Here is a 16,466-nt window from a genome sequence, read left to right on the forward strand (position 1 = left end):
CAACTTTATATTCTTGTTTGCTAAAGATTCATGTATAGTAGCTCTAGAACCGTATGTTGTTTGATCTCTTCCAGTTCTTCAGCTTTAGCCCAAATCACAGCATAAGAGCTGTAGTTTAACATTTTTTTTCTATTTATTTAAGTTGGATGTTACGTCTTGTTATTATGTCCCTTACCCAAATTACATGATTCACGAGCAGGCCTTTTCGAACCAAAAGTTTCACTTCACTACTAACCTGTCCTCAATAGCCCGAAAATTGACAAGAAATTAGTCTTGGACACCCAAGTCAGCAACAACAAAAAAAAAAATACTAGTGTTAGAAACAATGAAATTAAAATTTTAGAATAATATAAGTTATGACCGACTCCACCAAAGTCTAGGCAATAGAGCAAGCAAGTGAAGAAGAGGGTCAAATACTAAGCCGTTGAATATGGTACTGCCTACTGACCGACTCCACCAAAAAGCAAGCCAAGTTACAATCTAGTAAATTTGTAAGTACCATGAGCTAGGGCCATAAGACAAACAAGTTACTCCAGAATTGACTTGGAATTCTAATTTAACAAACAAATTTCATACATATGGAAAGATTCATTGATGAAGTGCAAACTTTCAAGGATGCTTTGTTTGAAACCTTGATACTTCAAAGTGAACTTTAAAGAACAAATAGATTAATGGAAACTTCTGCAAATAATGTAATCAGCAAAGATGATTTTACAGATGTTCACAATAACAAGACAGGAGTTCAACATATCACAGTGCGAACCTCAACAAAATATTCCTTTATTACTGTTGGATTTCTTTTTCTTCTTTTTCTGGGGGGACAAAAAGAAATTTATCTTATTGTGTTTCTATATTTTTGGACTCTGCTCCTACATTTGCATTTTGGTTTCCACATCACAACTTTATCCTAGGGGGCAGCTTCACTACCTGGAATGGGTGCAACTTCATTGGCCACTGTTGCAGATACAAATTGCTCGGCCAACACTGTTGGATTATCTAATGGTACCATGACTGAGATATCTGAGGGTAGACTTGCCTCCTTTACAGACTCTGAATTTCCATCCTTGGTTTTGGTGTCGGTACTAACAGTTGCTGGGGCTTCAGACTCTGTTATGACATGTTGTAGCTGACTTTTCACTTCGGTCATACCAGCTTTTTGGGTCCCAGCTTCAGATACATCTCTTGAACCTTGACTCTCTGAGCCTTGTTGATTCTCAGTTTCAAGAATTGATTGTGATGCTGCTGCTGGTGGTACTGGCACCGAAGCCAATGTGCCTGCTGCAGGAATCATTCCTGGTGCTTGGGCTTGAGAGAGAACGTAAGACATCAACAGCTGGGCCAAAAGGATTTGGGGGTCATTAACACCTGGTTGAACTTGAGGAGTTAAGGAAGTTGATGGAGAATTGACGTTAGGTTGGTAGACTGCTTGAAGCCCCATTTGTCCGTGCTCTGATGGAGCGTTAAAGTTAGGTGGGTAAAGTGCTTGAAGTCCTGCTTCTCCATACAAGGCACGGTGGCCATGAAACCGCTTTAGATTTCCCTGGTGCTTTTTACCAGTCAAATGACTATTAAATACAATCTGTGAGTCACACTTGACATTGCACAACTCACATATTAAAGGAACCACCTGTTTTGGTTTGGGGGGCTCAACTGGCCTTCTTGATCCTTCATAAGTTCTCATATACTTACCCCCTCGGCCCCCTCTCATCTTTCGCTTCAATCCTCGACCTCGAGCTGCAAAGTGATCCTGAGGCTTACCCTCAGGTTCAACAGCTAAAACTTCAGAATTCCCTACTGCCTCTTTCTGCTGCTCAGTTTCCTTTATATTGTCATCAGAAACAGTTTCAGAGTTTAGATTTTCTGAAGGGGTTTGGTTTTCAAATTCCTCAAACTTTTCCTGCTGAACAGTTTCTTGTTTCAATTCAGAATTGGGCATTTGCACATTCTGCTGTCCGGTTATGACTTTGTTGAGTTTCTGCAACTCCTCATGTACTTGCAAATTCTTTTTATGTCGCTTACCATTCTTATGCTGCTCTAGGATTTCCAGAGTGTTGCAGTCAACCCTACAAAGTTCACACCATGCCATTCGGGGAGGTGGCCAGAATGGAGCACCAGGCACTTGTGCCGCTACAGGTAATTGTGCCTGCCCAGAAACTGATGCTGAAGGTGGTGGCATTACAGCAGCTCCACCTTCAACTGGTGCAGATGCAGTAGCTGTAGTTATTGCAGCACCATGTGGTGGAAAGTTCCTGCCACCACCCTGGCCACGTCCCCTACCACGAAAATGGCCCCGACCACCCCCTCTGAAGGGCCTACCACCCCTTCTACCTCCACCTCTATATGGAGATTGCCCAATCTGCAGAATAGTATTTAAGGATCAAGTGGACTATGTAATAATGTATTTGCTAGATTCTTTTATGATCAGAGAGAAAACCAACTGACAAGCTTATTAAAAGAAAGTTTAAAGATAAATCTGCAAAAATAGCAAATTAAGCATCAAGAAAGCAAGACAACAAAAAGTACATTACATGTAGCTTATATACATAAATGGAGTGACAATAAAACGTCAAAACACAAAATGGGTTATAAACAACCAGACTGAAATTTTCAATTAGTGACTTGAGGTGTGATTGTGTAAGACATCAGAAAAGTAAAAAACCTGCTAAAGCAGACCAAAAATGTGAATTCATGATATATAAATTGGTAAAGATGCTGAAAACTTCATGCACTCAAGTTCACTAGAGCACAAATAAGAAATATATTATGACTAAACTAAAATGAAGTTTGTTGCAACAAGCAACAACCTTGAGCAGGCACTGACCTAGAAAACTGAGAATTAGTTCAACCAGGTAATGACAGTTGGCATTGTTCTTGAAAAATAAAAATAATAAAATAATTAACAAAAAAATATTTTCAAAATTATGAGAAACATGCGGGCATTCATGCAAAGCAGCCATGAAGGTTTTTTAAGGCAGTATCTTTAAGGTCACTCCTATAAATATTTAGCAATGCAATGACAATTACAGAAACATGTACATGCAGATAATGTCTGATGAGCAAAATATCTAATATGAAAAATAACCAGGATCGCCATCCTCTAAGAGACCTTAAGCTCTAATTTCCAGGAAACTAAGCACCTAGAACTGCCTTTCAAGCCACAGCTAAGAACAGACAATAAAAAATAAAATAAAATAATTCTTATTTTGTGTTTGCAAACACTGACTTTTTTAAATGCCCGTTTAGTCCTTACCTACCATAGATCCCTATGTTTGACATTACATCTTTGTTGAGTTAAAAGGAGAAATGTGGAACTATACACACACACAGATACAAACACTGGATGTATACTAGCATTCATCTCTATTTAAACTCTCTCTCTCACACACACACACACAAAAGAAACCTTATTTCTTTTTAATTTTTAGATAGGATTGAGGGAAAGGGCATTTATTGACAAAAAGATATTCAATCTTACACTTGATACAAGGTCCTTGTTGTACAGTTTGTTTCTTCAAAAACTAGAATTTTAATGAATAAAAGAACCACCAGAAACTCTTCACCAGACAATTATTTTATCCATTGAGATCAAAATTTTTAGCATCACCAAGATGCAGGTTGATCTAAAAAAAATTCTTGGTAATCCTTATTAAGGGCCCTGAAAACAGGGTACTCAAGTCCCAAACAGATAATGAAACACCTGGAACTGCAGTGAAGAATCATATCAGACACTGGGACCATTAAGATGAAACTATCCCTCCCTTGCTTAACTGTAAGATGCAACATGTAATTCAGTTGAAAATACCAGACAGTTAAGCTGAGGAACAAGCACAAAAGTGACCCAATAAAATTTCAATTATGAGCCACAAACTAAATCAAATGATAACTATCAAACCCAACAATGTGAGTCAACAAAATGACAACACATGAATATGGGAAAGAAAGATCACTTGATTAGAAAAGCACATCAGCAAAGGATGACTTGTCCACACAAGCTCTAAAGCAACCAGCAAAGACCCGCCAATATGCTTCAATAATATGGCACTGAAAGCTACAGCCATAATTGCTTAGTAAGCTAATTGATGGACCCAATTGTCTTTATCTGGTCACTCTAGGGTTTTGTGGCCAAGTTTCACAACTATATGATTTGGAAGTTTTTAATGTCAAAGCTGAGAATTTAATACCTATCGGCTATCAGCCTGTTGTCCCAATGATAGTCCCATAAGAGCCAGAGGCAGCACAGCAATATATTCACTCTAACAGAATGAAAAATGTCAAAACCATGTTAAACAATTGTAGAGTCATCACCATCAATATAATAGCAACCAAGAAAGAAACCAACATTTTAAATCTGGCAGAAAAACTGAGCCAAGCCAAGCCAATCAGCAGGACAATAGAGCTCAAGGGTAATCACAACCAATAAAAATTTTGAGCTCTAAGGTGTCCTGCTTTACATAAACTTGACTGAGCTTGGATGAGACCCATTGCAAGTGAAGCTTCATCAGAATAGCAAGAGGCTCCAAAGGGGGTGCCCACTTTGCATGATAAAACTTCGCATTACCCCCCCTTTCAGACCATAATATAAGACAGGGCCAGAATATAGTTGTAAACTCAGCTATTTTAGGTTGGCATAACACGCTTGTACATTGGAGGAACCAAGCTTTGTTCAATAGCTATATTCTTTACACCATTGCAACAAGCTACCCACTAACACTTTTTGGTGATTTGGCTCAAAGACCCAATCAAATAGGTTTCACTAAAACTGGATGATACAAATATTCTAACAAGCATAAACATGACTAAATCCATAGTGTGTCCGTGTCAGACAGATATGCCAAAGACACACTTGCATGCATGTCTATGGTGTGTTGTCGTAGACACAATCACAACACAATGATGGGAAAAAAAAAATTCAATTTTTGTCACCTCTGAAATCAGATAGGCATGTTGACTCTCAAGGCTCAATAGTTGACACAAAAATCTGCTCTCATTCTCTCTCAAACTCTCTTGATCGGCCCTCTCTTAATTGATCGACAAGCCAGCTATCAGATCATCTTTATAAGCGCTTAGAATATAACATTTGATCACTCATTAGATAAGGTTTCATCTCTGTTGGCTGGTACTCTGAATACTAATTTACTATCTTCTTCGTTTCTCTAATGCTCTGCTTTGGTCTATGTTAGAATTGTGTGGTTAAATGATTAAATTTACCATATTCAATAGATTAAACTTTTGGGACAATCGGCAAGTTAACAGTCTAAAATCTTTGGACTATGGTCAACTCTCTTCTCTGTTTCATGGTTTGACCAAAGTAATCTCTTATAATATCCTCTTGTTAGCTTTGTTATTAAACACCATTGCCCCCAGGGCCCACAAATATATTACTTTATGAGTATGAATCTATTTCTTTGCTATTTTTTATTACTTTTAAATTTTTGGTCCTATTTATTTAACAAAAACCTAAGATAAATATGAAATCTGTCTAGAAATGTACAAAATAACCATAAAATATATATTAATCAATTGTTGTGTCTCCGTTGTGTTGTGCCCTAGTTTTTCAATAATTTCTATGTTGTTGTGTCCCATGTCCTGTCAGGTATGTGTGATACAGGAGACACGAGAAGATAAGAATTTTATTTAGTATAATTTATGTTTGCAAGTCAATTGTATTTCTATGTTTTAGGTCCTAGTAGTTTATTAAGCTATTAGTATTTTAATTTGGAAGCAAGGTTATTTTTGTAATAAGGCAATTAAGGTTTTTTACACCAGTTAAAACTAGGGTTTAGCAATCCTTTATAACCAACCTATTGTATTCCTTGTGGAGATAATTGACATTTTAATAAATGAAAACAAAAAATGGCCTTCGGTCTCTTTGGTCTGGTGTTGACTCCAATTCCACCCTGGATACTAACTCCTAGTGCTTTTCCTATTTGGTGCTAACTCCAAGCTAGGCCTAGGTGTTGACTCCTAAGTCATATTATTCTACTATTGTTTTATTTTGTTCTAGTTGTCCTGCATCAGTTTTGGTATTTGGTATCAGAGCTTGAATGTGCTTCTGATCAACCCTCCATAGTGCTTGAAGATCTAAATCTTGGTGAAGTTGAAGAGGTTAAAACCACAATGCTTCCTATGGTTCATAAGGTTCAAAATGTGATTATGCTGACTCCACACATTGATTTTGTGATCCCAAATGAGTTTGATGTTATGGAATTCAAGGTTTTTCTTTTCTCTATGCTCCCTAAGGTGATTCCGAACTTGAAGCAAGTGTTCCTTGTCAGCATCCTAATCCTTCAATACTTTAAAACTCGAGGTCGAATTTTCTCCAACCAAAGGAGAATGAGGTGGGAGATGCAAGAAGATTTTTATTCAATATTATTTATGTTTGCAAGTTAATTGTATTTCTATGTTCTAAGGGTCCGTTTGGATACAGCTGAAAACTGAAAACTGAAACTGAAAACTGAAAAACACTGTAGCAAAATAATTTTTAAATGTGTGAATAGTATCGTGGGACCCATTTTTAATGAAAAAGTTGCTGAAAAGTGTATTTTGTGGGACCCATGAACAATACATAAAAACACTGTTCACACAAGAAAAGTCAAAAAGTTACTGCTTAACCAAAAAAAAAAAAAATTGTGAAACGTAAACGTGCGTCTGGGAAGCGCAAAACGCGCTTCCCAAACGCACTCTAAGTCCTAGTAGTTTATTAGGCTATTAGTATTTTAATTTGGAAGCAAGTTATTTTTGTAAGAAGGCAATTAGGATTTCCTACACCAATTATTACTAAGGTTTAGCAATCCTTATAAGCAACCTATTGTACTCCTTGTGGAGATAGTTGATATATTGATAAATGAAAAAAAAAAAAAAAATGGGCCTTTTGGTCTCTTTGGTCAGGTATTGACTCCAATTCCACCATAGGTGCTTACTCCTAGTGATTTTCCTACTTGGTGCTAACTCCAAGCCAAGTCTAGATGCTGACTCCTAGTTCATATCCCTTTATTTTACCATTGTTTTATTTTGTTCTGGCTGTCTTGCGTCAATGCGTCTGTGCTTCGTAGCATACATCTTAAAGGATCTCAAGTGTGTATAAATTATATAAAATTATATTGTAAAGCATATAAAAAATCCTAAAACATCTAAACTATTTGTTAAGAGGATTACTGCTTTGGACTCAATTTTTTGGATGGACCATAATACCCTCAAATTCTCTTCATGAAATCTTTAAAGTTTAATTAGGGTCAACTATGTAAAAATACTCGTATAAATAATGTGAAACATGCTTTGAAACATTCAGAATCCCCTCAAAATTTAATTTAAGCATACAATTAGTCACAACATTCTCCCCAACAGGCTAATAATTGGATTTAGTGTGTGTGTGTGTGTGTGTGTGAGAGAGAGAGAGAGAGAGAGAGAGAGAGAGGAAGAAAGGAACTGGAAAACCCATAAAGCCAAAGCAAACCAAGAAGTTGATAATCATAAACTGATTCAGCACTCTAGTTAATTTGTTCATCAATGAACCAATTAAACAATTCCATGTACTTAAACCAAGTAATGATCAGGAAAACACCAGACACTCCACCAAATCTCACTCACTATCAGGAATGGCACAATTTGGAGATCCCCTGGTGGAGAGGCAGTAGTCTCTCAGATTCATTTATTTACCTAGCTTTTTCTTGTTTTACTGAGTTTTGTTAAAAAAGAAGCTTTCTACTTGCTCAAAATTAGGTGAAACTGTCTGTGGTTTCAAGATGTCTCAACATTGAATTCAAATCCTATGAGGATGTGGTAGCAGAAGGAGGCAACAAATTCACCGTAGAGATTTTCCAAAGAGGCAGAGACTTCCTTCCTGGAGTCAATTTTTGTAGAAGAAGTGTAATTTGGCTCATGAAAACCTTGGAGGAGCTAGTATGGATGGATAGTTCATCAGAATTCCCAACAATGAGCTAGGGTGAGAAAGCTTATGCGGCACCATAGCGAAGTTGCATATGATTTATGGATTGCCAGTCAGATGGGGAAGGTAGGAATAGATTTTCATGCTTGGAAATTGGAGTCAATCTCTTCTTTTCTAGCTATTTGATACTCCAATATTCCTAGGTCAGAGGGGTGTGATCAGATGTGATGGAGATTGAGAGCGAATGGAGGCTTTACTGTTTGGTCTTATTATGTGGCTATCCAAGGTAATCCGAATATTTCTTTTCCCTAGAAGAGTATTTAGTGTTCCCAAAAAGGGTTTCATTTATTTGTTTGGAAAGCAGCTTGAGGGAAGATTCAAACATGTGATAATCTCATCAAACTAGGTTTCACTTTAGTTGGTTGGTGTTGCATGTGCCAATGCAGTGTGGAAACTGTTTGGCTCAGTAATGGCCAGTTTTATCAGTTTCTGCCAATTTGTGAACACCCCTATTGTTTGTACTTTCAGCCTTGTACCACCACTAAAGTCGGAAAAGAGATGCTCCTCTCATTGAGAATTAAGCTTTACCTTTGACCAGTGTTTGTTTCAAAACCTCCAGGGGTCAATTAATGGCTTATGCCGTCTTCTTTGGGAAACAAATGAAGCACAGAATAAATGAGGCAGGGTATTTTTGGATCGTATATTTAAGCTCGGTAGTAGAAGCATGACATCTTTGTGACTTTGTCATTGGCCGGGAAAAATTCATAATCCCAAGGCCCTTGGAGATAGGGTTATCTATATTATCTAGAAAGCAGGCCTTTATTCTCTGTTAGATTTAGTTACTTTAGAATTTAGATACAAATATCAGCATATAAGGCTTCTTAAAGAATTCAGAAAAAGATGTCTGATGACACCTCAATCCCTCCCCTGGGCCTTATTTGTAAATCTATTTACCTAAATCTCACATTTTTCTTGCACATACCTTGTCAATATCTTGTCAGTTATTTAGATGCCCTCAATTTCTATAGCCTAACATACCTAGTCAATTTTATTTTTTTGATAAGTTCATATCTTGTCAATATCTTTGTCTCATTTAGATGTTCACAATTTCCCTTGAATGCTCCTTGGTTTCCATTTGCACACACAAAAACACAGCCACATAAATATATATATATCGGGAGAATTATGCTAACATAGGTATTATAAGATTTTGGTAGAATATGCTCTGCTATGCTGACTCTGATTCCCAACACTAAAATGTTAGAAAGTAGTAGACATCAAACCACACTGTAAGAAGTTGCTAATGCAGTCCTGCACCACTACCAAGAATTAAAAGCAATGGACATTAAGTCCTGTAACTAAAGAGACACTAAAATCATATTACCCCAAGCAGGGGCGGAGCTAGAAATTTTCCTTTGGGGGGGCCAGCCAAGACTAAATGATCATATTGATTAACAAGAGATATGTGTGTGTATCTATGTATCTGTGTATGACCCACTCATTACTGGACAAATTTGTCAAACACAGACAAAATTGTTAGTTTTGGCATGTGTATGAGATTTTTCAAATAAAATTAGTGGTACCATATATTGGACTATGAAGATTTATGCATCTAATCTAGTAGTAGATGTGTTTGTCATACCAAAGCTTACTTAAATATTGTTGTCTTAGTATGTTAGTATGAAATACTAAATATAAATAATGAATTAGACTATCGATTGGATTAATAAATAAGAAGGAGAAAAAAAAAAATCAACCATAATATAAATAAATAGAAATTGAAATTGAACTTAGATAAAAATGAATAGAATTTGATGTAAAATAGAAATGATGAGGAGAAGAAGAAATGGAGGACTAGAGAGATTAAGGAACACTTTCACTGTGAGTGATGAGGTAGATGGAATATATAAATTGAAAAGGTGAAGTAATAATCTTCTATAAAGGAAGCTACAGCCCAATAGTAAAAATTATACAAGTTGGGCTTGTCTGATGACGTGTTGGGGGAGGAGAGATGGAGAAAGACTAACAAAAGATCTACATAATTGAATAAATTTGAATAAATCAAGGAGACTTGAGGGGGCCAATTGGTTTCATTTGAAGGGGCCAAATCTGAAAAAAATTCTTAGGGCCTATTTTTTACCAACTATAAAAAAAATTTTGAACATTGTTGGGGGGGCCATGGCCCCCCCACAGTATAAGGTGGCTCCGCCCCTGACCCCAAGGAATTCGGAAATATCCTCTTCATATAAGATTTATTCTCGAAAGGCTTGAAAAGACATTTGTTTTAGTAAGATAGCTTCAGCAGTTTTAAGAACTCCAATTTACAGATTGCGAATACATGAGCCTGATATAGAGTTCATATTTTGTTTTCTTTAATTTGATTATCTGTAAATACTTAGATGATTGACTTTCATTATCAATTCTAAGACTTTTACCAATAACATTTGCAATTCATACAAATTTTCTACAAAAACCAAATGAGACCAAATACTCCACACCTACGAAGTCCACATGATATAAAACAAAACAAGCATTCAATTCTGGGTTTACCACTTTCCTCATCACGTGCAAACAATGTAAACCAAACTATCCCAGATTCTCAAACAAATTCACCATAAAAATAAAAAATAAAAAAGAATCAAACTTTACCAAAGTAGATATACATTGCAAGTAGCTAAAAATGCACATAAAACATCAACTAAATAGACAAAGCTGTAGTAATAAAGAAAACCCATTACCGGAGGGTGCCCGGTGAACTGTGATAGAGCGGCGATGGCAGCTGTGGCGGCGGCCGGATTCAGCTGCTGCTGATTCTCCAAAGGCCCTTGTGATTGTGATTGTGATTGTGGTGGGTAATACTCATTCTGCTGGCTCTGCAAATGGGGTGTCTGATCTGGTGGGACCCCTGGAGGGTGAATGGAACTGGTGGGTTCTGCTGATTGGGATTGGGATTGTTGGGCATATGAATTGTTGTTGGTGGTGGTGGTGGTGGTGGTGTTGTTGTAATCATGGGATTGGTAATATTGGTAGTTTTGGTCATATTGATGAGTGTAGGAATAGTAGGATTGGGATGAGTGATCATAGGTTGGTTGAATTTGAGATGGGTCATAGGAAGAAGCTTGTTGTTGTTGTTGTTGTTGGTATTGGTTGTAGTCATAAGAGGAGTAATCCATTGGTGAAAGAATTGCTTTCTTTTGTGTTAAGGAGTTTTTGGGGGGTTATGGCTTTTTATGGGATTTGGAGGAATTTGATGATTGATTGATAGCTATGGCCTATGGGTATGAAAACCTGAATGAGAGGGTTGTTCTGAAATTTTTGTTGGTGGGTTTAACATAGTTGTGTGAATGTGTCCGTGGGTGAGTTTTTGTGAATTGTGTGTGTGTTTTTGCAGAAATTGCGTAGGTGTCCTGCGGCTTTTCTGAATTGTCTTATGCGGCACACAATTTTCAATAATTACACATTATATATAAAGAAGTGCTACATTTCACAATATTTTCATAAGTTTTTTACACTAAATCTTAAGTGATTAGTTGTTATTGGTTCTAATTTGAACACATTACTGAAATTACTTTTTTATCTACTAACAACCTGTTAGTTAAAGTTTATTGTGAAAATATTATGGATATAATATTTTTCTTATATATAATTACATTTTGTCCTACTAGAGGTCCTCTTGTTCTTGTTATTTTCACTAAAATAAGATGATCGGTAAAACATAGATGAAATGCATTAGGTTTTTAAATTAAATTGGCATGTATAATTATATTTTAGTCTATTATTTTAAAAAAAGATAATGTTATTTGTGTTTTATTGATCAACTTAAACTTATATTTAAATTTATTTATAGAACAACTTGCAATTCTGTCTAAGCACCAGTTTTTCAAAAGTGGAAGTGGAGTGCAACTTTGTTGAACTTGTTGATCTTTTGAATTCGGACAGAATTTGCTCACTTGAGCTTTCTTGGATCCTAGAAGACGTTACTTTGATTAGAGATAGATTTGATTTTATTATTATTATTATTATTCCTTTACAACGTAATAGTGCTGCTCTAGCTGTGGCTAATGCTACAAAAGAAAAAGAGAATGTCATTATTTGGTTAGATTCTCATTGTACAACAAGATTCTATATAAATAAGTCTACTATCATTTCTGCTCAAAAAAAGAAAAAGAAAAAGAAAAAAATGTTATTTTTGTGTAAGCTCCTTAGTTAGAAAGATGATTTGAAGGTTGGGACGGCCCTTGGGTTTTTGAACAGACAAAAGAGGAAGTCTATCCTTGTAAAATATGGTGAAAAATGAACTAAATATGTCAAAAGGCAAATTAGCTGACAGTTATGTTTTAAATATTCTTCACTTCTTGCATAATTTCAACTATGACAGTTAATACTGGAGAATACATTGTCGATAGGAAAGAATAAATCAAGACAAAGGCACTTTGCCACCACTAATAAAAATTATTTGAATTCTATTGAAAGTAGGAGATAAAAGGGAAGAGGGAAGGGCGGTAGTGAGAATAGTAAGAGAAAGTGACGAGTGTTTTGAAAGTTGTGTTTGTTTTGACGTAAAATATTTATGGGAAATTATTTTCTCTATTTTAGGTGGTTGGGTTGACCATAAAAAAGAAGAAGCCTCTAAGCCAAAAATTATTTTTTTGTCTCCCATCCATAACAGAACAACAAAAGCACTCCCCCTCCCTCGTGAGACCTGTCATGACCATTTGATGTTTTAATTTAAAATTTAAAATTTATTGATATTTTATTTTGGATAAACACTCAAATTTATGTGATGCAATGTTGGAATTTTGTTGTATATGTTTTTTCTTTTGGTTGTTGACGTTGTAGCCACACACACACACACACACACAAAAAAAAAAAAAAAAAAAAAGATCTTTGTTTTTGGGGCTAAAAGCCGAATTTCATTAACAGGAACAAGCAACAAAATTATTCATCCAAACTTCCCTAACAGGAGCTAGGATGGAAGAAATATTACAGAAAAAAAGATTATTAACACCTACGGAGCATTTTACCATAGCATAGGCTACATAATTCAACTCCCTCTTAAATAAACTAAAAGAACATATAGAAAATATATTCCTAAGTTCTAGGATATTACAAATAATATTATAAATATACCAGAAGCTCTCTACACCATTATTGTTGGTGGCATCAATGCATATCTTGGAGTCTTCTTCCACTAGGATTCAAAGGAAATTCTCTGATATGGCTAGCTGTAGTGCCCAAAAAATAGCAGAGGCCTCTGCTAATAAAGGATCACAAGCCACAAGGAAATATACTTTTTGGCCTAGGCCTATAGTAATTCACCTATATCATTTCTTGCAACCACTACTAATGAGGTACATTTGACAGAAACAGCAGCAGCTACATTTAATTTGATCATGCCAGATGGAAGGCACTGCCATCGGTTAGCAATCTTTTGGTTTTGCTTCAAAGTCTATTGAAAAATACAAGTCTGTTCCCTGATTATGTACTCTAAATTACTTATTATTTTGTTGTGGTTAATTGCCTAGCCACTGGAGCGAAGTACATGTTTTCTCCAAATTGACTCTAGTGTCAAAGCCATCTACAGATTGACTTGATGTGGGATGTCTCCTGAGCTTTGGGTGCCATTTGGTACTTGGGAAGGGTATTCTAGGATAGCTTAAGAGTATATCCACACTATTGATCAAATTGAAAACATTTTTGTAAAACGGAACAAACGAAGTGTTAAAATGTCTTCAATTTTCTTTATATTTTAGACATTGTCATTTATTCTCATTATATATTGTGCTCTCATCCATACATGAAAGTTGAATTCATATAGTTCGATTGGAGTAGAAATCTGATGGAAATAAGATAATCAAAGATGTCGTTTTTGGCCCAGGAAGGAAGAAGAACCGGTTTTGTAAGGTAAACAACAAGCTTTTCCATGATTTTTTTTCTTGTAAGTAAAACTTTTAATGAGAAAGGAAAATAGGCTAACACACAGGATGTGTAAAGTCCATTTCAAAGAATACAAATCACAAAAATAGAGAAACTGAACTATCAACAGAAGACGTCAACAAAAAATCAGCAAAATTTTACCATGCTTATGGTTCAGTTTCAAATTCATGATTTTTATAAAATTATCAACATTTTCACTGTTTACAACATATTGCAAAAGAACCGCTCTTTGGTTTACCGAATGATTTGATGAAGAAAGGAAAGCACTTTATATTGATTCGAAATCCCATTGATATTTTGGTAAGATGCTTGTGTAATTTATTTTTTGGTCATTTGCCTCACAATCTGCATATGAAATAAGTAATTAGTTCTTTTCATTGTAAAATTCATGACCTTGCTCATAAAATTTATGACTAGTACTCTTATCACTAAAAACCTGTTATTAAAAGACAGTTAAGCAAACACATGATGGGGAATTTCCCCTCAAAACAGAGCAAGGAACTTCTCATGCACAACATAAATCCCTATTACAAACATGGTTTTGTTGACAAAAGTCTCTCTAGCAAACTCATGGTTTTGAATGCACAATACCTTCCTCAAAGCTAATCAGACCTCCATGAATGCTCTATTTCTCGGCGACAAACGATGGCAAACTGCACAACCTCAAGCTAATCTGCGGATAACAGCAATCAAACTTGATCCTCTCCGGTATTTGATACCCCATTCTACAAACATTAAGGGACGTTATAAATCAGAATGGACAAAATCCGACCCTCTAAATCACACCAATACTTCAAAGGAAACAACATGATAATGGTCTCATTATTTCTGTTAGAGCTTGCATATAACAAGATTCTATGAAATCTTCTTATCCGGATTTTCATCAAGCAACACAAGGCTTTCCACAAAAGTAGTAGCTTTAGTTGGAAAATGTGGAACAATAAGCTCCTTCTCATCTAGAGTTACAGGGTCAATTATAACAACAACAAAATAAATTCCCCCTTGTAATTCAGCATCGAATTTTGTCTTGGCAGTCTTTACTATAACTTCACCATGCCTCGTGCAACCAATTATGGATTCAAAACCTCCCAACCGCAAGGTAAAAAGTTTATTCCATGATTCACATACACCATACTCCCCCATCACCCAAACGCCGTAGCGTATTCCAGGGGCATAACAAAATTCTGATGAAATGAAGGCCAGATTCCCCTTGATCACAGCTAGAATTTCTGGGTGTATTTTCCCACCATAAGGGATTGCTATCTCTCCAAATTTCTCATTGTTGACATCAAATGACAAAATCTTTTTTCTACTAATTCCGAAATCCTCTTTAATCCATGCCACCCAATGCAAAGCCCCACTAACAAATGTATCAGATGAATGAGATTCCTTTAATCTTATTAAGTTCAATGAGATTCCAACCCTTCTCCATTCATCCGAACTTAACGTGTAAACCTCGGCCTGTAGCTCAGCATGTCTTTTGATGGAGGGTTCAGACGTAGAATATATCTTTATGACCTTGTAGTCATTGGTTTCAGACTGATAAGCAAATCCAGCGGAAACCCATTGGTATCTGCTTAAGCAAGGCAAACTCTTGAACTTTCTAATGCTGGGGTTCCACAAATACGTGGGGTTCCATGAAGAATCAGCGAGACACAATACGCCATTGCATGAACCTACTATATTGGAACACTCTATAGAGAAATCTGAGGAAATTCTATACTCAGAAATCTTGTTAAACTTAGGATCACAAGCAACCAAACAAACTGGGTTAGAAAGAGAAGAAGAAGATAATGAAGAAGAAGAATACGTGGCTTCCTTTGTGATAACATTAGGCATGTGTATGAGATAACCATGATCAGACACGTTGTTATTGTTGTTGTTACTAATAAGGTGGGTGGAGATGAAATCAGAGCTGGTGATTGTGGAGTCCCATAACTTGCTGACACATCTGAACCTTACTATTGATTTGACCGGTAGCTTTGGCAGGATGCTGATGATGATGATGTCGTATGGGACGTGTTTCCTTTGCGACATGTTTCGGCGGAGGAGATAGAGCACAGAAGAGAGTTAGGGCACGTCTGTACTCTTTTCTTTTTTCTTTTTATAGTCGAAATTACATTTTTATTTTTTAATAATTTTGTTTATACTTATCTTTTTTTTTTTCTTGAAACTCTTTAAAATTAGGGGTGACACTGATGACACTGGGGCAAGAGGATTATGAATGTTCTACTTTCGTCTTGCCCTCTTTTTTGAGATGGGAAAATTCTGCACAGGTAAAAGTGAGGCACATTAGCTTTGGTACAGATTGAAAACATTTTACTAATTAAATAGAAAGGGCAACTGTGAAAGTATTAAGAGAGAAGGAAAATTTGGGTATCATCCATATTTGAAAAAGATTTTTTTTTTGTTTTTTTGTTTTTTTTACCTCTTTTCTATGAAAAAAAAAAAAATTAACCTCATTTTTCAAAATTTTACAGTATTTTTATAACAAATGATTTTTTTTTCCTTTTTTTTTTCTTTTTTAATAATTTGATAGTTACAATAGTGCTTGAACTCTGGATACTAGACCCTTGGCAAAATAAATGAAGTCTCAAGACTCTTGGCAAAATAAAATAAACTAAGATTACACTTGGACTCACCA

The 16,466-nt window shown here is 35.9% G+C and overlaps 2 protein-coding genes across 2 annotated transcripts; both read right to left on the minus strand.

Annotated features, from left to right (window-relative positions):
• Positions 1-639: 639 nt before the first annotated feature.
• Positions 640-11,232, minus strand: LOC115986885. The gene is made up of 2 exons (XM_031110244.1): positions 10,624-11,232; positions 640-2,356 (listed from the first exon to the last, which is right to left on the minus strand). Exons 1-2 carry the CDS (start codon positions 11,056-11,058, stop codon positions 908-910), a joined length of 1,884 nt encoding a protein of 627 aa, XP_030966104.1. The 5' UTR covers positions 11,059-11,232; the 3' UTR covers positions 640-907.
• A 3,445-nt stretch (positions 11,233-14,677) lies between these two features.
• Positions 14,678-15,859, minus strand: LOC115985117 (F-box/kelch-repeat protein At3g06240-like). The gene has a single exon (XM_031108085.1). It carries the CDS (start codon positions 15,857-15,859, stop codon positions 14,678-14,680), a length of 1,182 nt encoding a protein of 393 aa, XP_030963945.1.
• Between the last annotated feature and the right edge of the window lie 607 nt (positions 15,860-16,466).

The sequence above is a fragment of the Quercus lobata genome, chromosome 4 (assembly GCF_001633185.2).
Source record: "Quercus lobata isolate SW786 chromosome 4, ValleyOak3.0 Primary Assembly, whole genome shotgun sequence".
Lineage (NCBI taxonomy): Eukaryota > Viridiplantae > Streptophyta > Magnoliopsida > Fagales > Fagaceae > Quercus > Quercus lobata.